Here is a 27,420-nt window from a genome sequence, read left to right as displayed (position 1 = left end):
CTGAAGCCTCTCCCGTGTGCCAAGCGTGTAGGAGAACTACAGTGGCCGAGGCAGAAACGTGAATGGCCCTCTCTAGAGCCAGTTGTTGTAAGAGTAGCGTAGGTCATTTGGAGACAACCTCATCTATTTAGCAATTTCTTTTCTCCCTGAATGTAGCCTATCAAGTGGACCTCTGGTATTGAGACTGAAATAACTCAGATTTTTAAAGGCCCCATATTATGCTCATTTTCAGATTCATACTTGTATTTTGTGTTCCTTTCTAGAACATGTTTACATGCTGTGAAGTTCAAAACAATCGTTATTTTCCTCATACTGTCAGCCTGAAATATGCCTGTATTTACCCTCCATCTGAAACACTCCGTTTTAGCACATTACGACAGATTGTGACGAAATTGCAACAGAATTGCGTAGCTAGGCAACAGCCTGGGTCCAAGTGTACTTCCTGTCAGCTGATGACATTCACATACACTGCAACCAGGCAATAAACTGGGACACATTTATGGTACGTGTCCACAGGCTTCGTGCTTTCCACGCTTCCCATTCATTGTCTATGTAACAGCCACGCAATGCATTCTGGTAGCGTGGCGGCGCGATTCGAGAAACGGAGTGTCACGACTCCCGCTCCTCATTTGCATAAAGTTGAGGGCTAGTCTACTTTATGCAAATCACGGGCGTCCGACGCGACTCGCCACCTCTCGAAACTCCCGAGAATCTTTTAAAATAAACGTTGTCGATCCAAAATACAGACAGATTCATCAACTGCATGGCTTACTTCTCGACTCAAATGTTTTCAGAAACACATTTCGGTGAACTATTTTCGTGAAATAAGAGAAGAAAGTTTCCAAACGAGCCTCCACACTGTTTCCGGTTTGAAAGCTTGGAGCAGCAGCCCACAGAGGGAAAGCGTTCGTCCAATCAGGTGGGGACAGCTTTGTGTCTAGTGACAGCCCACCAAGCGTCCAATGTTGGGAAGCGGTGCGTCCCCTCATGATAAAAAAACGCCCTTATGGACACGTACCTTAAGAATGTTTACTTTTAAATCTGCGTAAAGGGTCTAAATATTGTATATTTGTGACATCACAAATGGACAGAAATCCAGACAGCTTGTTTCAAATGCAGAGTTTCTGAATACGGGGCTGTGTGTATTTCCCTGTGGATTGAGCATTTCAACACTTTCACAGTATTTATATAGGACTTAAGCCTGCTTTTACAATAAAAAAAACATGAAAATCGCACTTTTTTTTTTATAATATGGGACCTTTAAGTGTTTTATTACTTCACCACAACTCTCACCCTGGACCAGGGAGCCAGGCAGGCCTAACATATCAGGCCTAGAGATGTAAAGCCAACCAGCAAGCGGCGCTTCAGCCCCAGTAGAGCTCAACCCTCTATGAACATGTCCACAGAGGATCGAGTTACACTACGCCCCATCTTTAAGCCCCACTCAGTCAGTCAGTGGCAGTGCGCCGTTAGCCTGCAGGACAACACAGGATAGGATATAGGATATACTGGGATACAGGGAAACTAAACGCTCCACACTCATGTAAGTGACTATTTGTGACGAAGTTTCGCTTTGAGGAAATGTTACTGAAAGGAATATAACAACTTAGAGTCGCCTTTGTTAGCTTCATTGTCGCTAATGAGATGAAACACATTCTGTATGTCGTGATGTCAGCAAAGAAACACGGGATTTCAATTGGTTGTCCCTTTTCTTGTATAAAATGTATTGTGTGTACTGTAAATAAGCAACCACGAGGGTTTTATTTGAGAAACCAGCGTTGCTATGTAACTTCTTTTACCGTCTCCATGAAGCCTGTTGCTCCATGGATGAGATCAAGGCTTATAGAAAGGAGGCTGTGTCACGCGTCATCAATGCGTCATATTTAGGGGGTATTGCACATGCGCAGTAGAATATGGCTTACACTGCGCATGCGTAATACCCCAAACGCCAAGACCCGCGTCCTAGCCTCCTTCTATAGTCCGTGGATGAGATGGTGGAAGAAGGAGGAGTTGTGAAAAGCGGATTGTCCCAAAGTGCCTTTAGCGACTTTATTCAAAATACTAGCAAACCTAGCTGCATTTACCAGCAAATACAAACACTTATATTGTTGCAAACGCTTTATTGAGATAAACAAGTATTAAATGGTGGAGGTGCTCGACCGACATTGCCTATTATTGTGGAGAAAAGCCGCACGATAACATGACAACCCGTTATTATTATGAGCTATTTGTGGTCACGGTTAAAGATCACGTATGATTTCATTCTTGGAGGCAAATGGCACCTTAAAGCTCCTGTGTTTTGGGTTGAAGTCCACTGTGTGACAGTATGAGCTCCTTAGGCCTGTGAATCATTACAAGCCACTAGATGGTGAACCACTTCTGCTCTTGCTTAAAGGTCACATATTGTAAAAAAGTGAGATTTTCATGTCTTTTATATTATAAAGCAGGTTTAAGTGCTTTATAAATACTGTTAAAACTATCAAAACGCTCAATATATACGGAGAAATACACACACAACCCGTATTCAGAAATTGTGCATTTGAAAACAAGCCGTTAGGATTTCTGTCCATTTGTGATGTCACAAATATACAATATTTTAGATCATCACATGGTTTTAAACGTAAACATACTAAATGTGTCCCAGTTTATTTCCTGTTTTGCTGTGTATGTAAATAACATCAGCTCACAGGAAGTAAACATGTTGGTTGCCCAAACTGTTGCCTAGCAACGCAATACCATTGAAATTCCATTGAAATGCACTAAAACGGAACGTTTCAGACAGAGGGTAAATACAGGTATATTCAGACGGACAGTATGAGGAAAATAATGTATTTTTTGAACATTACAGCATGCAAACATGTTCTAGTAGAAACACAAAATACACGTATGAACCTGAAAATGAGCACAATATGGAACCTTTAAGAATATGAACCATGTACTGTACCTCTAATGCATTTGAACGGACACTGATAGAAGTCCCTGAACGCAACATCTATAATAGCCATATTATTGTAATAGCATGAGAAAAAAAACATTATAAACCCATACTGGGCCGCACTACACAGACAAACGGCTAAAGATCAAGATAAACCCAATAATTTTACAGGCCACATGCTGTATTTAGAAAGCTCATTTGAAACATTGGATGAAGCAAAATAAATTGAACAGTAACAAACCAGTGCTGCGTGGTGATCCTGTTGCCAAATGTACTCTGGCTATTTTAAGAGTCTATATGGGACTTTTAATTGTCTTACCAGTCTCCTGTAATCGTGTAATGTCTCCACTGTCATGCTAACATGTCACAAAGCCACTACTTGAGGTCAAAGTCAAGTGTCATGCTCCTAAAAATGGGAGTTGACAGCCATGACACCATTGATAACAATATGAGTCAAATACACATGATGTTATCATTAGGTTTTAAAAGGATTGATGTGTCAAGCTTTCACAAGCTTTATTTACACAGCAGGCCTATAATTTTCTCTGCTTTGAGCATGTGACAAATACATGTACCGCATGTAATTTAACATAACATGTTGTATGTAGTCAAGATCTACTTACTGTCACTGTAGATGTATATAGAGTTGCGTTGGGTCATGAAGAATGAGGACCTTCAATATATCTTAAAGGACCAATATGTCATATATTTACTGTAATAAATCATAAAATGACCATGTTATGTCATCAGAGATTAAGGAAACATGCTGAATTGAAACACTGGCTTCTCTGACAGCAATGCTAGAGCCAGTATGATCTCCTTTGAAATGACCCATCCGGTCCGGAACGTCTGTTTTTTTGTTTTGGCCTGTGCGATCCCGTCCACTGCCCATTTCAACACCCCGTTGCCACATATGAAGCAAACTGACGTGCGAACACAGCCCTCTGAGGCCACGGAAGCAACATAACAAACTGGACCAACAGAGATAACATAACATAAGATTCTACCCACGCACATCTCTCTGTGGTCCGTGTGCAGCTGGGTTATCAAGGCAGCGAGTGTTTGAGACACACAGCCGGTGAAGGTGACTACTGCTGGCCCACTGCTATCAGTCACACCGGAGGAGTAGACGGGCCCCAGCTTCAATGTTTTGAATTTGGACAGCAGTACCCATTTTAAAACGCGAGCTGACAGTACTACATATTGTTCTTTTAATACATATTTTGAGCCAAGGAGCACAACAAATAAAAGTCCATATAAACTTTGATTTTAAGAAGAAAAAGAAAATTACAAGTGGCGACTGAAATGATTACGTAGAGCTGCAAAAATGAATCTATTTTGATAATTGATTATTCATTTTTGTTATTTTTCAAGCAGTGGGGGTCCTACACAGACTGTTTGCCTGGATATCGAATGGATAATCATATTTAATGGTGGCTGCAGACATGTTGTGCATATTACAAAACTACTGGCAAAGGGCACTGAATGAAGTCACAGAATATAAATTACCAGGTGTTAATCCATCAATTAGAGCATTAGTGAAATATAATGGAACTAACAACCTACAGTAGATGTGTTTGCTCAAACCGGCACACTGCACCACTGCACTGGGGACTCAGTAAATAGCCTACAGTTCTTCAGCACAATGGCTACTCTGTGATGTTATGGTGAGGCATTCTTAAGAGATAAATACAGCCCTGATGGAATGGGAATAAATCCATTTTCACTTTCATGTTGACCTTTCGAATAGAGAGGTTTTAAGAAGTTGGGTTCAGAGGAGAATGAGCCTTTCCAGCTCTTACTTCCTGTTTGGATCAAGTTTGTTGTGCCCTGATATTCAGTTCTCTGATTGTTAAGAAAAAGACATAACACATTTTGTTGTTTCTTCGCAGGCCTTGAAAAAGGGAGGAGTTTGAAATTGCTGTTAATGGGGAGAAGTCACATTCACCTCGAGTTCTAAAAATGATAGAAACAATGGGTAAGTCATCTTCTTTCATTGTTTTATGGCAGCCATATACAACTAAATGAGTGTGTTATTTATTAGGATTAAAAAGGCATGATAAGGAAAAGGTTTTTACAAGGTGTGTATGGCTGTGTATCCATTGTATCTATCAAACGTTCCTTTCTCTCCTTCCTCTAATCTCTATCAACAGGCCGAGCTTTAGTGTCTCCAATACCAAATACTCAGTTTAATTAATACTATCATAATAAAAAAAGACAAAACATGAAATTTTGCCTCCGCACACTCACTGGGCCTTTTTTTAAATTTTTAATCCTCATATCTAAAACGAGCGTTTTATGCAGAGGGGTTTGGTCTTGTCGGTTGTGTTTCCGTCTTCTGCTGGCTTCCGGATCCGTATTTGGCTCCCTCTGTGAGCTTCTCTCAACCAGCGTGAGAGGCACTGGATTCAGTTCAAGGCGCGGGGGGACTGCCAATGTTGCCATATCTGATAATGTTGCCATATACTTGATTGTTTGTTTGTCCCCATAGAGATTTATGTGTCCAACTGTCGAGCATGGAGCCAAATTGGTGCTGCCAGCTTCCTTCTTTAAAGCCGCAATCATCTGTGGTCACTCTCAAGACTGGCATGTTGACCGTGTGCTTATGTGCTACCGACAGTAATGTGCAGGTTGGAGCAATGGGACATCATTTCAATTTATGTTTTACCTCATACTTAAAGAAACTGTATTTGGAGGTACAGAATTCAGTATCACATGTGATTATTTCTTTTTCCAATTAATCAAACTAGGACTGCAATTTTGACAATTTTAATAGCATCATCATTATGCTGTGCTCCAGGACCACCCTGTCTTTTGGAACACACACAAACAGAGCGACGCACACATACATGCGACACTCTGGCGGGACTCCTCATTATGCTCACTGAGGCGGGGGCAATGAAAATGATACAGTTACCTGCATAGGACCAGTGGCGAGCAGAAAACCCCCCCTGCTGAGACCCGAATGTTATTGGCTTGTTTACAGCGTTTGTTCAAACAACAAAGCTTTCTAAGTGCAAAAAGTGCTTTGGACCTTGTGCACGCCCTATTAGGTGTTAGTCACAGTCGGCGGGCTTCGGAAATTGCTTTATTTTTGTCCAGATGACGTTGCGCTGGCCCATCCTCACTAACAAGCCACTCTGGAGTTGCTCGATTGTGGGGCTTATGCAAGGTCCAGCAAGCAAACAGAGGAGGGCCTGCTTCTTTTATCTTTTCCTCCTGATACCCATTCAATGCTCCTGTGCAACCCACCATTGACCCTAAAGGCAAAAAAGGAAACATTGCTATTCTGAAGACAAACAGTTTCTTTCCTCTGTTGCAAACCAATGCTTTTGCCTTCCTCTATGCTTATTTACATGCCATTGTAAACATAAAGAAATAAGTCAATATGGTATACTGTATATATATATTTTTAAAAGCTTATTATTAAAAGTAAAATTAAATATTTAAATGAATAAATGCAGCCATGTCCAAACACTCTTCCCTGTCTCACTATCTCTGCCCATGTACTGATAAAGCCTCTGTCCTCATTCATCACCTGTCTCCACTTCTATCTCTCCCTACGCCTGCCTCTCCCTGCGTCCACTCCTCTACTACGGCCGGTGCTGTCACTGAAATATGTGATGGCTTGCAGATACCCAGCGTGCCTTGCAGGCGGTGGAGCGTCTCCAGGCCAAGCTGAAGGAGCGGGGGGAGGTGCCCACTGAGGAGAAGCTCAGTCTGCTCAAATCTGTGCTCCAGAGCCCCCTCTTCCACCAGATCCTGGCCTTGCAGAAGTCCGTCCATCACCTCAGAGACCAGGTAAAAATGATTTTGCGGTGTCTGCTTTTTGTCCTTGTAGGCACAGGTATTCATAATAACGCAAAAATAAACACAGCTATGGGACTATTTTAAAAGTTTTAAAGGTGCTATTGATAACGTTCATAACATTCAGCCACTAGATGCCACATTCTCCCTCCTTTGTTCCATGGCATTCACCTCACAACAAGTCGTTGCCAGGCACTTAACGTCAATCCATTTATCTGTTTTTTCCCACACTAAGTGATGACCCAGAGATACCACGTGATACCAACGTTGTTGTACTATTGGCTCACAGGCCTTGTTAGAAGTGGGATTCAAATATCAGATATCTTCCACAGAGATAAACAAAACATTAATTTTGGACCCGCCAACATTTTTTAAATTATTAATTCACAATTTTTTTCAGGAAAAGCAATACTTTTCTTCAGCACCTTTCTAAGGGCTCCGTAGATGTATTATTATTATTTTTTTTAATTCGTCTTCATAAAAATGTTATAAATAAGATCTTTAATTTACATGTAAACAATGCAGTATTCATTATTGTAAGCCTAACCAGGCCTGCAAGGCTGTAAACATATTAAATTAAAATGACAATGCTGAATACAAATGAGTGATGCAGGGTTCCCAGGGTTCTATAAGGCCCTGTGGAAGGTCATTAAGACGTTCCAAGGTTATGGTCATTTAGAGCTCTGCATTATTAGTATATGACTATAAACTGACAAAAATGCCAGATGGCAGCATTATACTTTGTTAGCACAGAAGTAATATAAACAGAAGTAGTCATGTTGGATGAGAAATAAGAGCTAATTTGTCTATTTTTATTATCATGATGTTGGATTAGGTGGGGCTGAGGCAGGGGTGATGTAAAGTGACAGTCATAGTTCTTGTTAGTGTTGGAGAACACCCATGGCTTAGCTATATTGACATTTTGATGTTGAGGCATTAAATAGTCTTTAGGATTCACCCAGACCAACACCGAAAGCAATATTCCAAACACAATGTAGTTGCATGAGGGCTGTCAATTGATTGAAATATTTAATCACGATTAATCGCATGATTGTTCATAGTTAATTGTGATTAATCAGAAATGATGAAACATTTTTATCTGTTCAAAATGCACCTTAAAGGGAGATTTTTCAAGTATGTAATATTCTTATCGACATGGGAGCTTGCAAATGTGCTTGCTTTATGCAAATGTATGTATATATTTATTATTTGGACTCAATTAACAACACAAAACAATGACAAATATTGTCCCGAAACCCTCACAGGTACTGCATTTAGCAATGAAATATATGCTCAAGTCATAACATGGCAAACTGCAGCCCAACAGGCAACAACAGCTGTCAGTGTGCTGACTTGACTATGACTTGCCCAAAACTGCATGTGATTATCATAAAGTGGGCATGTCTGTAAAGCGGAGACTCGTGGGTACCCATATAACCCATTTTCATTACCATATCTTGAGGTCAGAGGTCAAGGGAACCCTTTGAAAATGGCCATTCCAGTTTTTCCCGCGCCAAGATTTAGCATAAATTTGGAGCGTTATTTAGCCTCCTTTCTGACAAGGTAGATGACATGGTTGGTACCGATGCATTCCGTAGGTTTTCTAATTCCATATGATGAGTTGCGTTAATGCGTTAATGAAATTAGTGGCGTTCAAATAAATTTGTGTTAACGTGTTATTATCGCGTTAACTTTTGACAGCCCTAATTTGCATAGGTTACAACGGATTCTAATATTAAAGGATTTCATCTTAAAACAATACTGGCATGCCCACATGTGCATTGAAAGAGTTCCCATCCTTAAGTGATTCCAATGTAGGCGATGGGGGGATAAAAATCCTCTGTCATTCTGCGCACAACAAATGCATTCTAAAGTTCAGCTGAAGCTAATATGAGGCTTCAGCAGTCCTGGGAAGATACCGACGGCTGAAGACTCATATTAGCTTTGGCTGAACTTTAGAATGCATTTTTTGCACAGAAAGAGAACTGTGTGGAATCACGTTAGGAAGGGAAACAGCTGGTGTGGACAAGAGAAACAACTGTAGCGAGCAATAATGCTTTCGGTGTACATCCTGGGATGTAAGTATTGTTTTAAGACTGACTTCAAGTCAATGATTACATGATAACCATAACATCGTCAAGAAGAAGAAGGTCAAATTGAAACTCCTGCATTACCTGTATAGAATATTTTCCACATCCTCCACATTCTGCTACTGCTTTTATCTTCCCCTGTTTCCTGAGTGACCTCACTGATTCTGTTTTTGGCTCCCACACACACACCCCCGCCCCTTTAAATCCCCATCCCCAATAGTGTTGCCGCTGTGGCCAAATTGCTGTCAGGAGTTCATACGAGCCAGATATAATATGGGTACATGAGCAGAGATAGTTGGTCTAAGTCAGGAACTCTTTTCTCAAGCTGATTCTCTCCGTTGAGAATAGAACATTTTGAGTGGAAGGAAAGAGCTCTTAAGTCACAGTGGAAAGGGGCCAGGGTAAGCGTTTGAGAAATAGAGACGGAAATATGTGAGCTATGCAGTGGGAGGCAGGGATGCTAGAGCTTTTTACCCCTTGTGGAATTTAGATTATAAAAGCCCTGCTGGCATTTTTGTGTGCTGGCGATTTAGCTTATTTCAAAAGAGGTACATTCCTACTGTATGTGTGTGTGTGTGTGTGTGTGTGTGTGTGTGTGCTGATGCGTGTGTTTGTTTTACTAAGCAACATTTATCAAGCAGCCATTCATCATGAATTCCCTTCAGATCTTGAAATGGGCCCATTCCACGTTGTAAAAAAACGGTAAAGAGACGTATTTCAGAAACCGCAACAAGTCGGTGTTGTGTTTTTATAGAGCTTCCCGAGCTAACTGCACTTGTTTGGCCCCTTTAAGCAGAGACAATTTGGAGAGAGGGTGCATTCTGTGTTTTGTTGTGAGACAAGCGCCAGACACATAAACACATAAACACACACACACACACACACACACACACACACACACACACACTGTCCGTCTTCTGGCTCTGCTAGTTAGGCCTTGCACAGCCCCGCGTCGCTATGGTGACAAGGCCCCTACTCTCCAATGAGAACGAGGCCGCTGTGTGAAGTGGGGCAGAAACAATTTCTTAAATGTGCAAGAACCAAACTGGAACTTTAATCCTCTTAGCCAGGCCCCAGCTAACAAAGCTCATGCATGAGGGCAGCAACTTAGCAGCATGCTACGCTAAGTTAGCCCGGCCCATAGGGTTTTTTGTTTGTAGTGTGCAGCACTAATGTCTCCTGTCCAATGGAGTCGTGTTTCTCAGGACTAATCTGGGACTGTATTTAAAAGGAGGCATACCTTACGGTGCGTGTTTCCAAAGCTGAAAGTTGTGCAGTCAACTTCCCCAAAAATGCAAATGCACAAGTTCACAAGGACAGCCTTAGTTTAGCAATGCCATATGCCAAATGGAGTGTTTATGAAATTATTGCTGTGCGGTATGTCCGTCCTTTTTAAATCCAATTCAGATGGTGATAAACATTATGCCCTTTGGCTGTAATGAAATCGGGAAAAACACTGTTTTATGCAGTTGCCTCGTTGGTGTAATTCGTCTGTCACACAAGTAAAGTCATTGCAGTAATTAAAACCCAAGCATAGTAAGGCATCCAGATGGCCAGTGATGCTTCCCCCCCCCCACCACGGTAGAAATATTGTATTTGGAGCCTAGTCATTGTTGGAACATCAGCTAAGAGCCATTATACCCTGAAGGATTAGGCTGCCATAGATCCAGCTAATCAGGGTGGGATAACAAACTATCTGGCAACCCAATGGTTTCAGACACCCAGACAGTCTTTAGGGTTTTAGTGTCTAAAATTAAACTAAATGTTTACGTCCACAGTAGGAATGAGTCATGATGTTTTTTGTTTGAACTTTTAATTGTGTTTGGTTTGATTATCACTAGTAATTGCTGCTCTCAGCAGGAGCATTTTACAGAAATTCAACACTGTTTTTGTAGCCGCAAACTGGAAACCTAACAGACAACATCACATTTATATTTAGGTATTTAGTAGGGGTTGGGGGAAAAAATCAATACAGCATAGTATCGCGATATTTTGCTTGGCAATATTGTTATCGATACACGGGCGTTGAGTATTGTTCTTTTATTCTATAAACTATTAACCTCTTAACACTCTGACGGCTGCTACTCTGTCTTTCAGAGGTTGTAGCGGGCTCAGTCCTAAAGCTAGAGTGAAGATGCTGGTATCATATAAAACTAGAAAAACCTAAGGAATCCATTGGCACCAACTAACGCTAAATAACGCTCCAAAGTTACGCAAAATGTTGGCGTTGAAAAACTGACATGGCCATTTTCAAAGGGGTCCCTTGACCTCTCACCTCAATATATGTGAATGAAAACTCTTAAGATGAACAGAGTGAAAACTGTATCTTGTTAGATAAACCATATGTTGACAAACTGCATAATTTGCAGTTGAAAAAAGGTAATAATCGAAATATATCTTATCTCAATACTCAGCATATCGCAAAATGTTTAAAATCGCAATAAGATCATCATGGTATCGTGGGGCCTCTGGTGATTCCCACCCCTAGTGTTTAGCTGAAAATGCATATCAGAATAATCCGTCAGTGTCAACGTCTGCGGTTTCCAACATCACTCACTACATGTTTGTTTCATTATTTTTCCAGGGGAGTGTCCCAGCGTCACGTGGGAGTGACCTTGGCGATCACGTAGCAGAAGTCAAGCCCAATGGCGGCCATGTTTCCTACTCTGACCTATCAGCTTCTACACTCATCAACGGCAAGACACCATCTGAAGAATTTGAACATCTTATTCAGTCCATGGCGCAGGTACAGACAACTGTAAAGCCAAAGCAATCAATGTGCTGGTTGTACACTGCTTGTCAAGTTGAATGTCAATGTAATAACATGAGCTAATATGTGACATAATGCTGCTAGTCTGTTGTTGAGTTCTCAGTAGATATCCCTGATTAGGTCTTTCTTAATTCAAACCAAACATTCAAAGACGAGAACTAGAGGCTGCACACTGCGCTCTTTTCTCTTGAGACACTTCAAATAGACTTCTAAAGGCTGCCGGCAAGCTTTGATGCTATACTGAATCAGCACGGGGCCAAATTGTACATATATATGTGTGTGTATAACCCAGGGGCGCTACGTGACACACGTGGACCTGCAGAAGCCAGTGTCGGGAGGTCTCGGCTTCAGCGTGGTGGGCCTAAAGAGCGAGAACCGCGGGGAGCTCGGCATCTTCATCCAGGAAATTCAACCAGGAAGTGTGGCTGACTGGTATGTAAGAATCAACATGCCATTCTTCAAAAGACTGATGCATATCTCATCATAACAAAGGCAAACATTCCAGAACGTTTTTTAACATTTGGCCGAATTAGAGAAGTCCATTTCAGACAGTCGGGGACTTACACATTTTCTGGAATCTTACAAATTGGCCATTTTACCGGAGATGAAAGTTTTTACAACTTGATTCAAATGATTTTTTGCTTAGACTGTGGCTTTCAGATGTTTTCTTCAATTAAAACTTTTCATGACAACAAAGCATCTCAAGGCTTACTTACAAAAACATAACAAAATGTGTACAGTTATTACCTGTACATTTCTGTCAGAGAGAAATTTGACTAAATCTGGCAAACATTGTAAGAACAAATGACATAGTTACACTGTCAATCGTAGACAGTGAATATTCTGTATAATATATGTGAAACAGATGAGAATAATCACTTGATCGGAAGCAGATTTACCGTACTATGTCCCTCTCACTATGACACTCCATCCTTCTTTCCCCTACAGCGATGGGAAGCTCAAAGAAGCTGACCAGATCTTAACCATCAACGGCCAGCTCCTGGACCAGACAGTGAGCCACCAGCAGGCTATAGGCATCCTGCAGAGCGCTTCGGAGAGGGTGGAGCTCACGGTGGCGAGAGGACCGATACCTCAGCTGGCCAGTCCCGCCGTGTCCCGCACCCCCTCTGCTGCCAGTACACTGTCAGCCAACTCCAGCGCGGTACGGATATATTCTCACACTAACGTCACAAATGAAAAACTTGCACTTGCATGCCCACTTGCTAATTTTGAGAAGAGGAATTGTGCAAACAGATATGTGCAAGGAACGTGGAATAGCTACACGATCGGATTTAAAAAAAAAAAAACTACACACATGCGACACAATCACATGTATACACAGAGACAATTGATCATGGAAGCAGCTCAACCCCAGACCTTATTTCAGGCATCTACCTAAAAACCCATTGACTTCCAGACGAGGGAACCGGAAGTGCTAAAATGCTCACTCATTTCTGGGTTTTAGGACTCATTCCTGCAGCACTCTATTCCAACAATGTTTATGGCTGGATAAATACAAGTCTTTTTTTTTCTCCAAAGTACATTTATTCACTTTATTGTTTCTTCTCTTTTACTACACCTAGTGGCAGCATGTGGAAACGATCGAGCTGGTCAACGATGGCACCGGTCTTGGCTTCGGTATTGTGGGAGGAAAGACCACCGGGGTTATTGTCAAAACCATCCTTCCTGGAGGCATAGCTGATCAGGTGAACACATCTCTACTTTCTGTGGGAATTTGCTTTAGGAGGGTTTAGCTTTGTTAATAGTTGTTTAAACAGTGTTTACCATAAAAAAAGGCTCTTTTTTCGTATTTTATGACACTTTCAATGTTCTCGAGAGATGGCTCTTGTCAGTTAGGTATAATGAGAATTGCAAGCAAGCACATAATTAACTGTCACTCTCGTCTTTTGTTTGGTACCGATAGTGTCATTATGGGTTTCTACTGAAGCTGCACAGACTAAGATACGTTTTGTTCTACCTCAGGACGGCCGCCTGCGCAGTGGGGACCACATCCTGAGGATCGGAGACACTGACCTGTACGGCATGGGCAGCGAGCAGGTGGCCCAGGTCCTCAGGCAGTGTGGCAACACGGTGAAGCTGGTGGTCACCAGGGGTCCCGCGGACGAGAATCCCTCCGTCTCTGCTGTCATGTCCGTGGTGCTCCCCACTGTCAACGAACAGGTGAGAGGGACTGTTTCACTCTGAACCAAAAATATGGCAGCAATTTGATACAAATTCTTACAATATGGTAAATGTGTCACAATTGAAATTGATTCCATTATTCAGAGTATCACTCTAGTGAAGCAGTTTCTCTATAAGAAATGATCAAGATGATGATTGATTACTATATGTGACACACTTACTGTCTATCAGAAACACTTCAGGCCCTAAAGTTCAGGTCTTTCATCTCCAGTTTCATCCTTTCTCACTCTTGACAGCCCTGCATAAATGGAATTAAAGAAAATAACAGGTTACATCATCTGTGACTCACACTTTGGAGAGCTGCTGAAATGTTGCTTTACTTTATCAGAAACCTTAAAAGAAACAGCAATTTCATGGCTATTCTCAACACTCAGCCCCTATTTAAACATGAATGTGGTTCAGTGACTTACCATATGAATGACATCATATCCTTTTGATTGCACATATTAGCTTATGTTTTTTATGGCTGCCAGCTTCAGAGCGCTCATTGTCAAAATTGAAAAAATTATTTCGGTGCCCATGTGGTGCCACGAGTTGCTTTTCTGCTGTTGTCAAATGAATCATCCTTTACTTTTATTTTGTCGTCAGTGCATGCTGACCTGTCACTCCCCATTAATCTTCTCACAGGGCTATGAGGAAGAAGAGGAGGATGAAGCATTCGATGTGAGCCTCACCAAGAACACCCAAGGTTTGGGGATCACTATTGCCGGCTACGTCGGAGATAAAAATTCAGGTGAGAAACTGCAGCTTGCCTTTTTTCAGAATCGATGACCATTTAAATTAAAGTGTCATATCGATGTTCAATTCCTTCACTGCTTCACTAAATACACATTTAAGCTGCAGTGATTCATATTTTTCTAGCCTATAAAACAATGGATCAAATGTGTAATATGAAAGGGGTTGCTCGTAGCGGTGAACCCGGCATTAAATATCAAACTCTACAGACTGTTTTGGCATCTTTTAAGAGCTTATGTTTTGGGTGAATATTAGACTTGATAAGGTGATGTCAAGGTCAGTGTTTTTAGCTTTTTCCACTGCCCCGAAAGTGTACAAAATAATCAACTTTTAAGTATATTCTCACTTTTATAAAATATAGCAATTAGCTACAATATAATGGGACCACAGATCTTTTTATTAAAAGCTGCTGTATTCATTGAATATTGAATGTCCTCGGTTTAAGAGTCTTTATTTCTCAAGGTTAGCATAAGTGCACTGGGTTCATTACATAATTTTTTTTTATGACTTGTGTACTGTAATACTGAAACACGCTCACTAACCCTGACTTTTAACATCAAACTGAAACATCTGTTTGCGTTTCTCCTCGGGTCTTAATGTCATGAATCAAGGCTACGTTCCTCATCTCTTTAATTTTCTGTCCTGACTCCTCAGAGCCCTCTGGCATTTTTGTGAAGAGCATAACAAAAGACAGCGCCGTAGATCAAGATGGCCGTATTCACGTCGGAGACCAGATAATAGCTGTAAGTACTCCAATTATGCTCTTTGTAGCTATTACTATTTTCTCTGTCTTCGGTGGCATGAGGTAAAATATGCAGCGAATGTTTCATATAATCTATTATAGTGATCACATTTAGTCAATGAAGGGTAATTATGAGATGCGTAATGAATAATTCACAATTAATTGATAGTTCATAAAGTGTTTTTGTCTTGTGGCTGTGAATATAACAGTCTTGAATTAGCACACTGAGCAATTAAGTTTCATTTCATTACTGCAGGACATTAACAATGAAGTTAAACTGTGTGTCATTTCTTGCATCGTTTGAAACATGAGTTAATGTTGCCCCGTGTTTTATAGAAGTTCTCACAGAGTCTTGTTTTGTTCTGGTGTGTGTGTGTGTGTGTGTGTGTGTGTGTGTGTGTGCTTGATTGAGTTTTGTTCTTAAATGATAATGTGCTTTGGGAACCCGACGGAATAAAACACTTAATTGACTTCGAATTCAGTTTTTCACCTGTCTAAATAAATAAAGTTAATGGCTAAAATAGATGAGAATACTCATGTGCGGCACTCTGTTTCTGTGCCCACTGGTGTTTATAATCACTTTGATTAATGTTGGTTCAATTTCACCTCTATCAAACAAGACTATAAATGTCAGTTCGGCACACTCACAATGTCAGCACAATCTGTTCTGGCCCCAAATGATCGCCCTCTGCAGGTTGACTGTGTAAACATCCAGGGATACACCAATCAGCAGGCGGTGGAGGTGCTCAGACACACGGGCCAGACGGTCAACCTCAAGCTGATCCGGCGGGGCTTCAGGCCCGAAGAGATCCCCCCCGCCGTGGCGCCCGGTGCCGCCGTCCTGTCCCCTTCTGCCACCATCCCCATCCCCACCACCGCCGTCGTCATGATGGAGCTGGAGCTGGAGAGGAAGGCTGAGGAGATTGCTGCTGCTCAAGGTAGGGGAGGATGAAGTGAGAACAAATTTAATGAGGATAGACAAGAAACACATTCCTTGTTGCTCATCGCCCTGTCAAAAAGAAAAGGTGTCATTTGATGTGTAAATGCAGCTCAGACAGGAGTTTTCATGATGCGGTAACGAGCGACTCCAAATGGAAATTTCCGTCACTTTTATCAATATAGTTAAAATATAGAAACTTTCTCCAGCCGCATATAAAAACACACTGACTTGAGTTACACTCAAATGAGTCCAAATTGATGTCAACATTGTGATTGATTATCGAATGAGAAAGGTGACCCTCTGCTAGATTATAGCAGGTGTCTTTATTCTGCTACAGAAGGATTTACTTGTTTACATTTTGAGAAAACATTTTACACCGCTCTTAATACGTGAAAGAAATCTGGCTCCTCCTTTTGGTTCCTCCTAATAATAGCAATACAATGAATGCGCCCACATTACTGGCTATCTTCCCCTCATAAGAGCGAGAAATGCACTCATTATTAATAATCACTGACAACGGCCAAAAGGACAAAACTATTTGCGCAGACACATTGTAAAACAATTTCTGTCAAGTCCTACCCTTCTCATTCATTATTATATTGCAGTGGCTGCACTGAGCCAACAGCCACATTTCTAAAAGAACTAATTCAAAGCTGATCTATGTCCAATAATAAATCAGCATAGGATGCCCAACATTTGACAGGGCATCCACACAACTAAGACACTGACAATTGAGTTACAGCTGAGGTCTACATATTTTCTTTTTGCATTTTTATATTGTTAACATCAATCAAACCAGATAGATGGAACGTATACAGAAAGATTATCGTCCCCCAGCTGTACTGACAGGACCTCCAGGTTAGCACTGAAGCAGGACAAAAGCAACAGAAGTTGCCAATAGTGATAGATGGAGCTTGAAAGTGATTCGATCTGGCAACAGGAAGTTGTAGCCCAAAAAAAACAACCTGCAGAAAAACTAGCAGCCAGCGGTCGACAGCAAGAGGAGGCCAGGATTTTCTTGGCTGCAGTGAAACCTGTTAGAGGAAAAAGGAGTTTGCACTTTGGAGTATTACAGATAATAACTACATCAGTGCATCCCCATATTATATGAGGTTATATCCCTAGAGCTCTGTTGTTAAAAAACACAGAATATGTTGGTGAGTAAGAATATATTTAAGCTAATGTACTGGGCATGAGATCATAAGTTTGATGTACAAAGTTGTAATGGGTCATTTAATGGTTGGGGGTTAACGAAAGACATTTAACTACTCACTTAAATTGTTGTCAACTCAGTGTTAAGGTTTTTGAGCTCCTTTTACGAGACTAACTAGCATTAGTTTTATGTTAACACTTAAAGGGTGCTGATGTACAGCGTAGACGAAGGCTTGCCCGGGCACACGGGTAGTAATTTCATGGGCGACCACTTCGGTGCCCTGTGGAACTCCAAGGACATAAACAGTGGCATTAAGTTGTAAAAAAAAAAGCACCAGGGTCATTAAACAGATATTTGAAGTCCTGGGATGTTTAGAGTCTTTCATTATGGATAACATCAGAAAGGGCAACCTTTTTCGGACCAATAAGGAAATGAGATAGGTGGGTCCTTCGTCGTTTTGTCTGTGTGTGCTATTAGAGTAAAGTAGATGACTTTTTCCAGTGGCTGTGTGCCTATACTGTCATGTGTCTGTGTCCCGCCGCTCGCTTCCGTCCGTCTCACTCTTCATTGTGTGTTTACAGTCACCGCAGATGAAAAGGCGCTCCTGACAAAGAGTGAAGGATCTGATGTCAGCCCAGCCCCGGATCAGCTAACAGAAGACGAACAAGGTAGGAGGCTGGGATTCTGCTTTAAGCACGCCAGCAGAGATACTGGGCACACATCTTGACAGATAAGGGGTTATTGTTGTCAGGAGCACGCTGACTAGCAAAACACACAGTGAGGAGATACTGAGTCGTTGGTAGTTTCACAGAAAATTTTAATAAGCGCAGATAAAAGTTTTTTGTTTTAGTGGGTCTGATCTCAAGTACTTTGCAAACAGTTAGAAATGCGTGTTGCTCCGCTGGTTGTGAATGATTTATCACAAATTTGCCTTTCATGTTTTGTGTGTTCACACTTTTGTATTGTTTTTCCAAGAGATGAAGCCAGCACCCTTTGAAGAAGAAGAAGAACTAATGAAGAAGTGGCAAGAGATTCTGGGTCCAAGTAATGAAGTTGTAGTAAGTTTTCAAAGTGAATTTCTTTTTCTCATGCATCAGATTACACTTACCAGAACTTGGTTCCTGGGCTTCATAGTGGTAAACAGCTCAAGACGGGTATCTAAAAAAAAGGAAGAATGACCTTAGTCGTCAAACAAAGAGGGATCGAGTCATTAATACATTTATAGTGAAATAATAATCCCTTATAATAGAGGAAACGTTACACACGCTGACCGAGATGTTGTTTCCATAACAGGTGGCTCAGGTGGAGAAGTATAGTGAGAGCAGTGGCCTGGGCATCAGTCTGGAGGCCAGCAGCGGGCATCATTACATCCGCTCTGTTCTACCGGAAGGACCAGTTGGTCGCTGTGGCAAGCTGTTCAGTGGAGATGAACTGCTCGAGGTGCGTGGTCCCTTAAGTGAAAGGGAGCATTTAATTATTCAACAATTCATTAACAGTGGAGACCTTTTCATATTGCATTTGCCATTTTTGCCACTGACACTTATTAGTTAGTTTGATATACTACATACAGACGTGACGTGACTCCATATGGATGCTATTGTTGCTCTGTGTCTGCTGGATGTGTAAGGAGTAGGGCTGTCAATCGATTCAAATATTTAATCGCGATTAATCACATGGTTGTACATAGAGAATCGCGATCAATCGCAAATTAATCAGTTTTTATCTGTTCAAAATGTACCTTAAAGGGAGATTTGTCAAGTATTTAATACTCTTATCAACATGGGAGTGGGCAAATATGCTTGCCTTATGCAAATGTATGTGTATATTTATTATTGGAAATCAATTAACACAAAACAATGACAAATATTATCCAGAAACCCTCACAGCATAAAAAAATATGCTCAAATCATAACATGGCAAACTGCAGCCCAACAGGCAACAACAGCTGTCAGTGTGTCAGTGTGCTGACTTGACTATGACTTGCCCCAAAACTGCATGTGATTATCATAAAGTGGGCATGTCTGTAAAGAGGGGACTCGTGGGTACCCACAGAACCCATTTTCATTCACATATCTTGAGGTCAGAGGTCAAGGGACCCCTTTGAAAATGGCAATGACAGTTTCTCATCACGAAAATTTAGCGTAACTTTGGAGCGTTGTTTAGCCTCCTTTTCGGAAAGCTAGTATGACATAGTTGGTACCAATAGATTCATTAGGTTTTCTTGTTTCGTATGATACCAGTATCTTCACTCTAGGTCTCGAGATCTAGTCTGCTACAACCTCCGGAAAAACTATTGCGTTAATGCGTTAAAGAAATTAGTGGCGTTAAAACAAATTTGCGGTAACGCATTATTATCGCATTAACTTTGACAGCCCTAGTAAATAGGCAACTGTTTGCTAACACATTTGCCACAACAACTTGAAACTTGCTCTGCTGCCCTCAAGTGGCTCAAAAAAAAAATCAAAAAATCAATTAGCTTTAAATTTGAGCTACTGTGATTAGTTTTGAATGAAGTCAGTACTAATATCTCCTTTCTTAGGTTAATGGCATTTCCCTGATTGGTGAAACCCACAAGGAAGTAGTCAGAATCTTGAAGGAGCTTCCACTTTGCGTGTTCATGACGTGCTGTAGGCCCGCCCCTCACCTGCAGACTGACATGGATGCTGTCGAACCAGAGCCAGAGATTCTGTCCACAACGTCTAAATTAAAGGTACTGCATATGCACTATACTATAGCGGATTAATGACATGTATTCATTTTGAAATGTACATTTTTTTCTCTTCATTACATAGAATTGGTCAAGTATTGTAATGTTTAAGAGTAAAAACCTTGAGGAAGTGACTGAATCTTTGCCTTCTCATGGCCACAAGCATGCAGGCTATTGCAGCAGATGATGCATATAAGTAGAGTGGGAAACTCCCTGCATCACTTTGACATGCAGTAATGTGAATCATGAAAAATGTTTCCCCGCCTCTGCATATAACATAAAGTCCTCCTCCTTCATAACCCATCAGCCGTTATTAGCGTAGCCAGAGCTGTCAATCGCTCCATTGGCTCTCCACATTGTCAACCATTATGGATTAAGACTAAGCAATAAGCAGGGGAGGCTGGAAGTTTATTAAGACCAATTCTGGTAATACCTCAGCAGCAGCAGCAGCAGCAGCAGCAAAAGCAGCCAACAACATTTGCTGGAGATATGAGACATCAAAAGCTGCTTCCCTTTGGGGGAAGGGGTTTTCATCTCTTCGGCTTTATCTGTGATAATGTACTAAGGCCCTAGCATCCCAAAGATATTTCCCTTTTATCTACTGCCAGTAACCTGAGCCAGAAACACAACCAGAGGGTAGCAGCCTATGGGGTTGGGAGTAAAAGTGATGAAGGCATGCTGTTACATAGAGATTTCCCTCTGCAGAAACAAATAGACCTGAGCGGCGTGCTGGTTGCTGAAGACTCGGAGATGAACGCAGCGGCAGCGGCACAGGATAATGTGACAGAGGAGGCGATAGGATCTCCTCTGGCTATGTGGGAGTTGGAGATCCAGAATATCGAGCTTGAAAAGGGAGAAGGGGGATTGGGATTCAGCATTCTGGACTACCAGGTGGGAAATCTAGTTATTGTATTGTTATTGTTTACACCGTAACGTATCTGTACTTTTATAGATGTTATTGTATAGTTTCTATCATAAAAGTATGGAGCAGTAAGTTACAGCTCCAGGAAAGGAATACTTCACATTTAAAGTCATAATTTGATGATATTTTTATATATATATATATTTTATTTTTTTTCAGTCATACAAGTATTTCCACAGAAAAAAAAGACATAATTTATAATGCTAACCAAACACAGTAAATTCCCTGTGATTTCCATATAAGTCTAAGGCTGTGATGAAGGTTATCTGACCTCTTCTCACTGAACTTTACTGGACCGCCTCCGCCACAGGACCCGCTTGACCCCGCCAAGACGGTGATCGTGATTCGCTCTCTGGTTCCCACCGGTGTGGCCGAGCAGGATGGCAGGCTGTTGCCGGGAGACCGACTCATGTACGTTAACACCACCGACCTGGAGAACGCCAGCCTGGAGGATGCTGTCCAGGCCCTCAAGGGAGCCAACCTCGGCACGGTCCAGATAGGAGTTGCCAAACCACTGCCTGTAAGTATTCAAATTATTATTCTTTCTTTTTTCTTTGCTTCTAACCTGCCTGAAAATTGAAGGTAGAATATGACTTTACATATTGCTTTAGTGATTTTTTTTTTTGTATAGTGACTTCACTGCGAGTATGGGAGGTTGTGAGTCAGGTTGTCTTTATATCATGTGACTAAGTATCCAGTCATGGGGGTTCAGCTTACCAGGGCTTGAATTTTTCATGCAGGAAAAAGAGTGGAGGTTGGCTGCATGGTTTAGCATTCCACCCACTCTCCATTCATTGGAGGCGACCAGCCTAAAATGCTCTGTGCCCTTTTGTTTCATATATTATGTTATTGAATTTTCCAAGAGCGCAGACCCCTCGTGTACATTTAAACACATCGGGGCACCTGTCAAAATATTGGGCCTGTTTTCGACGGCACGTTCATCGCTCCCGGCACCTGTACTTTTTGTACAGGATGTTTCTCTCGGCAAAACCGCTTGCATTCTTTCAGCTTTAGAGCTGCATTTCTCTTGTATTGAATCTGCCGTTGGATTACACCGTGAGACCTCTGGGGCTGCCAAGGTTAGCTGGATTACAGAGCTGTAGGAAGCCTCTGTGGAGTTATCCAGCTCTCCTGCAGGACGTGGAATGTACTTCTGAGGGGTATTTTGTTGTATTGCCTCTCGAAATTGAGTCTGACAACTGTAATCCTCCACTATGCTTTCTTGGTTTTCTTATACTTGTCAAGGCTGTATGCTACACAAAATCAATATCAAGAGCTATTACTAAAGAATACTGTTAAGAATTAATTCAAAGAGAGTCATGAACGTGCCATTTTGAGCAATTTCTCTGCTCGAACGCTTGTGCACCGAGATCAATATTTAAAAGTATGATATGTAACAGTTGTCGGTTGCTATTTGTAAACACGCCGTTATTCAATATTGCCCCCTCTTCCTCAGCTAAACTAGCGAGCGAGGGAGAGAGAGAGCAGCGATGGTAGAGCAAGGTATAGAGTGACTGAAGAGAGAGAGCGGCGTTAGTGAGAACAAAGCAGCAAATCAGAGAAATAAAAGGTTATTTTCTGATTGTTTCATAGCGGTTACTTTCTAAAACACACAACTAACTCTGCAGAGATCCGCATATTCCTGCGGGAAGGTGCCGAGTTGCCGGATTTTTAATGAATGCAGGCTTCCTGTCTGCTGGCTCAGCACTGCTCTTGCCAAAGTACTACGTAAAATACGGTCGCTTTGTATCTAACAGAGCTAAAGGGGGACTTGTGCCTCGGTATCAGAAGCCGAGGGGTGTGACAAAGCGGCGGTATTTGACCACCTGAACAGGCTGCGCACCTTGAAAACTGCTATTGGCAGGGGGTTACAACCCCGGGTGGGGCGCAAAGCCCGCAAAGAAGCGTCCCGAGTAAAGCGAAATATGAATAAAAAAGAAAATACAGGCTGCAGGGTCTCTGCAGAAACAGACACCACCACACATTTCTAGAGGGTCATACGTGATGATTGAGACAGATTATTTTTGTATCAGCCTATACATTGTATTCTTGCATATTATACCTTTAACTCTATAATTAGTGTATAAAAAAAAATCTCAATCACTTCTAACATCTTTGTCATTCCATACTAATTCATTTGTACTTGATTTGGTCACAAAAAAAAAAAAATCAAAAATCAAATTACATGAAGTTGGAGACACTGAAAGAATTTCTCCACTTTCTTAGGGAATTAGTGGATATTCCCACTCTCCACACCCATATGGTGAGCAGGAAATTACTCCATCATCCACCATCCATTCATTTGACTTCAACAATATTTTGGTTGAAGAAGGAGAGGAAGAAGGACTGGCTGAGGGCATCGTTTACCGAGCAGAGCCTGCATTGGTTAGTTAGCGTTCTGGGGAAAAACTGAACTAATCAAACAGAACATCCTGAAACATAAATTGTGTGATATTTGCTTCTGCTTAATGTTACCAAGAGAGGTCTGTTTGTTTGTAATCATGCATACAGTTAGCTTATATGAGCATTATTCTGACAAATAGATGCCATTAATTAAGGGATATGTTGTCTCAGCATTATTTTGCATACGTTATTGGATAGTTTACTAAATTGATCAATAATAAAGGCTGGTTGTGTGTCCCACTTGGTTACTCTACTTCCATTCATTATCACAGATTGACACCAGCGAAGCAGACCTGTCTGATGAGAAGCTGTTAGATCATACTTACTCTGGGATAGACGACGACACTTTCCAGGCATCCATGATCGCTCTTCACGGCAGCAGCTGTAGCGCAGACCTAGATTACCTGCACTCATCCACGCCCAAGGTAAGCGAGACGCCAGAGGAAGTCCACAACTGAAAAAAGCAAAAGCACAGCTTGAAATTATTCCCCTTATTTCATTAACTGTTGCTGCAACAATAACTGCCCTTTGTCGCAATGAGCTATACAGCATGTAGTCATTATTCTTTGTTTTTTGGCTTTGGAGAGCTGAAATGTCATGAGGAATGTTTCTCTTTGTTAAGGCAGTAACAACATTACTGACTTTGTTGTTATATGAGCGCTGGAGCTGTGGCTGCTTTTTGTTGCTCCGGGTGCCCTAGAGCAGCAAACCCCCCCAAATGGATATTAAATTATAAGGAGAGTAAACAAAGAAGAGCAAGGGGGCACACAAACTGTTTCCCCAAAGGTCACAGCTGACCTTATTTGTAGGGCCTTCCTAAGAAATGTATACTATAATAGGGCAGCCTAGAGGGACAGACATGGGCCAGGACTGCGTGGGGCATTTTATAGCACTGTGGGATTTCACAAAACAGATTTCAAATGTTTGTATGAGGTCAGACAGCTCAGTCTTCTTGTGATGATGAACAGTTTTTCCCCCTAAAGCTCTAGAGAGAGGCAACGAGTCTGTTGATAAATCTCACATCTACTTCAGTGACAGTAAATGGTGGACCGGCTTGCTGACGGTATCTAAAATGATGTTATTTTGAGGAATATGAATGTTTTTTTTGCCCACACCTATAAAGGTCAACTGGGTGTTAAAGATCAAATGAGCGAGTCCACAAAATCAGCCTCCGAGCCACTGTCAATAAAGCAGTGACAGCTCTTTTTCTCCTGAGTGCATTGATAGATTACAGTCGTGCTACTTTTTGAGGAGAGTCATTCATGTGCACATGCATCGCTTGTTCTGTTCAAGACCGTAGAAACATAGATTTTGAAGTTTGATCTCTTCTTATACGAAGGAAGACTGTGCCCTTTTTGAAATAATGCAACCGATTAGATTAATTTAACAAACCGAACCAGACCAATAACATCATTCCTTACTATAAAATATTCATTTAGAAAAAAATATATAATAATCATGGATTTAATGGAATCTTGAGCTTTGTCTGGGTACGCCTGGAGCGTGACAGCAAAAATGTGATGTTTGAATTGTTTTTATGATAATGACTATAATGTCATATGTAATTAATTTTTAGAGATGCTAATGGGGTGTTCTAGGAAACTGTCTGCTTCTGCCTTAGATATTTGCAAACGTGTCTTATTGTAGATAGCAGGTCAGCAGTAGACGTCACATAGAAGTGGTGTACATCATCTGAAAGCTGGGAACCTGAATCATTAATTATGAGATGCAGCTCAGCACTGTGTGTCAAATTGTTCCAGTCATAAATCAGAAATAGAAGTATATGATAACCATTCCCATGCTCACTTATGTCTCATTAGTTGTTGCAGCAATTTTTGGGTTGATAACACTTATTACACACAGATTTGGTGCTAAATTTAACCATTTTTTACCACTCGAAAAATGTATAAAGTGAGCAAAAATCCCTCCAAAATACAACATTAAGACACCAATACCTTGAGGAACACCACAGAAAAAAAGCCATGCTGTGATTTGGTTTCAAAAAACCTTTGAAATTTGGAGATTTCTGCAAAAATTTCATTTTTCGGCGATTAAATGGCAAGCACTACTGTTCTGTAAACTGCTCAGAAACCCCCTTATTGTCAATCTACCTAGGAAAGCCATCCATCCTCTGAATGCCGTGCATCTTTAGTTTGTGTTTGTAAAGTTTCATGAGGGTGTGATTATCCTAGGGCTCACCACAGGTCATTTTATACAGTTTACAATTTCAATTTATGTAATTCCAAGACCGTTGAGGGACCCCAGCATGCTGAACTATTCAAATACACCATTTAGAACAGGCGAAAATAACACATTCATACTTCATGGTTTTTCCCCCAAACTGCATGTGATTATCATAAAGTGGGTATGTCTGTAAAGGGGAGACTCGTGGGTACCCATAGAACCCATTTTCATTCACATATCTTGAGGTCAGAGGTCAAGGTACCCCTTTAAAAATCGCCATGCCAGTTTTTCCATGGCAAAATTCATCATAAGTTTATTTAGCGTTCTTCCTGACATGCCAGCATGACATGGTTGGTACCTAAGGCTTTCTAGTCCCATGTGATACTTCTCAGCAACTTTAAAACTGAGCCTGCTGCAGCCTCTGAGGAGTGAAGAGGTTAAAACATACAAAAATATACTAGAAATTATATATTTTTCACTGTTGCCTGTAAATGTCTTTTCTATTTTCACAATTGCAGTATAGGAATACTTGAATACCTGTAGTTGTCAGTCCAGTTCACCCCAGATTTATAGCACTACCTTATTAAAATGAAACCTCCTATTTCTTGTTCTACTCTACTTCTCATGTCGGCTTTATTAAGCCCCACTTGTATTACGCATTTTGCATATTTTAACGTTTTTTTCTAAAGATTTATACTTCTGCTCTAGGCTCCCAAAGGGAGGTGCTCGCTGAGATTCATCACTACTCAGTCTGGTTCTAATAAAGTCTTAAATGCTGTTACAATAAAACGACATTTTGTGCATGGCGAGCTCAAGATCACCAGTAATTCCTGCTGCTCTCTGTTGGCCACTGATGGCTTTTCTATGGCTCATTACGAGGAGGGCGGGATGGCGACTGAGCAAGATGAATTCCCCATGTTGGCCAATTGTCTAACTATCGCAGTGGAACGTTCATTCAGTCGCTGTGCTTTGTTTTACCCCAGCTGACAGCTCGCCTGGACTTGTTGGATGAGCATCCGTGCTTCGCAACGCCGTCCGGCCTCGCAGACGACACTGAAGCGTTCTCCCCGGAGCAGTCCGCCTCTTTCACTCCTCCCAGTGTGAGAGGTCACGTCCCGACTTTTAACGCCACGCTGAGCGGTTCTGATCAGTTCCTGGCACAGCACAAAGAAGAACCAGTGGAGTGCTCAAACTCGTACAGCCCGTTCGCTGAAATAGGGACCAGATCGTCTGTCCCAGATGAACCTGTGGAGCCTCTTCACTATCAGACGGAGCCACTCATGTCTTTTGAAGATATTGGAGATATAAAGATTTTGATGGAGGTAAAATAATCATAGATTTAGAGGATTTACTAAGTTTGTTAGAAAAAAACAAGATGAGAAATGAGTATTCTGTTTGACTGATGTATGAGTATTAGTGATTGGCATGTTGTGCACTATAAACACGACAAAATAATCATCCTTGATCTTCTTTTTAAAGTAGAATGTCTTAAGGTAACATCTGACCACTCCCCAGTCAGACTTCTTTCAAACATTAGACACACAAAGTTCGAAGCTTTCCATTCATTTCCAATCAGCTGCCCCCCACCTTTCCTCTTCAGACACCTGCTTTGTTTGAAATCCGGCCTAATATTTTCATTTACTTTCATGAATAACTGTTTTGAGTTATCACCCTCAAGGACGAGGAGGCTGGTGCTAAGGAATCAGCAGAGAGCGGCGACAAGGAAGCGCCGACCTCAGGGAGCAACTTTGAAAGGACTATCACGGTTGTCAAGGGCAACTCCAACCTCGGTATGCGTTAATTTCTTCAAATTCTTTTATTTGTTCTTTC

At 41.4% G+C, this 27,420-nt stretch overlaps 1 protein-coding gene across 20 annotated transcripts in view; it reads left to right on the top strand.

Annotated features, from left to right (window-relative positions):
- The first annotated feature begins 1,404 nt into the window (after positions 1-1,404).
- Positions 1,405-27,420, top strand: part of mpdz (multiple PDZ domain crumbs cell polarity complex component) — a 56,118-nt gene continuing 30,102 nt past the window's right edge. For 16 of the 20 annotated variants that reach the window (XM_074624750.1, XM_074624743.1, XM_074624756.1 and 13 more), the window contains exons 1-21: positions 1,405-1,543; positions 4,828-4,913; positions 6,570-6,736; positions 11,417-11,578; positions 11,895-12,034; positions 12,551-12,764; positions 13,186-13,308; positions 13,586-13,783; positions 14,432-14,537; positions 15,194-15,282; positions 15,976-16,219; positions 17,956-18,042; positions 18,350-18,432; positions 18,668-18,814; positions 19,914-20,084; positions 20,787-20,972; positions 21,314-21,523; positions 23,230-23,388; positions 23,679-23,831; positions 26,574-26,912; positions 27,269-27,380. In XM_074624750.1, the coding sequence (XP_074480851.1) occupies positions 4,898-4,913; positions 6,570-6,736; positions 11,417-11,578; positions 11,895-12,034; positions 12,551-12,764; positions 13,186-13,308; positions 13,586-13,783; positions 14,432-14,537; positions 15,194-15,282; positions 15,976-16,219; positions 17,956-18,042; positions 18,350-18,432; positions 18,668-18,814; positions 19,914-20,084; positions 20,787-20,972; positions 21,314-21,523; positions 23,230-23,388; positions 23,679-23,831; positions 26,574-26,912; positions 27,269-27,380 (3,106 nt within the window). In that variant the 5' untranslated portion in view covers positions 1,405-1,543; positions 4,828-4,897. The remainder of the gene's footprint in view (positions 1,544-4,827; positions 4,914-6,569; positions 6,737-11,416; positions 11,579-11,894; positions 12,035-12,550; positions 12,765-13,185; positions 13,309-13,585; positions 13,784-14,431; positions 14,538-15,193; positions 15,283-15,975; positions 16,220-17,955; positions 18,043-18,349; positions 18,433-18,667; positions 18,815-19,913; positions 20,085-20,786; positions 20,973-21,313; positions 21,524-23,229; positions 23,389-23,678; positions 23,832-26,573; positions 26,913-27,268; positions 27,381-27,420) is intronic. The other 4 variants (XM_074624757.1, XM_074624755.1, XM_074624751.1 and 1 more) reach the window with 1 other exon arrangement.

Source organism: Sebastes fasciatus, chromosome 22, assembly GCF_043250625.1.
Source record: "Sebastes fasciatus isolate fSebFas1 chromosome 22, fSebFas1.pri, whole genome shotgun sequence".
NCBI lineage: Eukaryota > Metazoa > Chordata > Actinopteri > Perciformes > Sebastidae > Sebastes > Sebastes fasciatus.
This window is presented reverse-complemented; position numbering and strand designations above follow the sequence as displayed.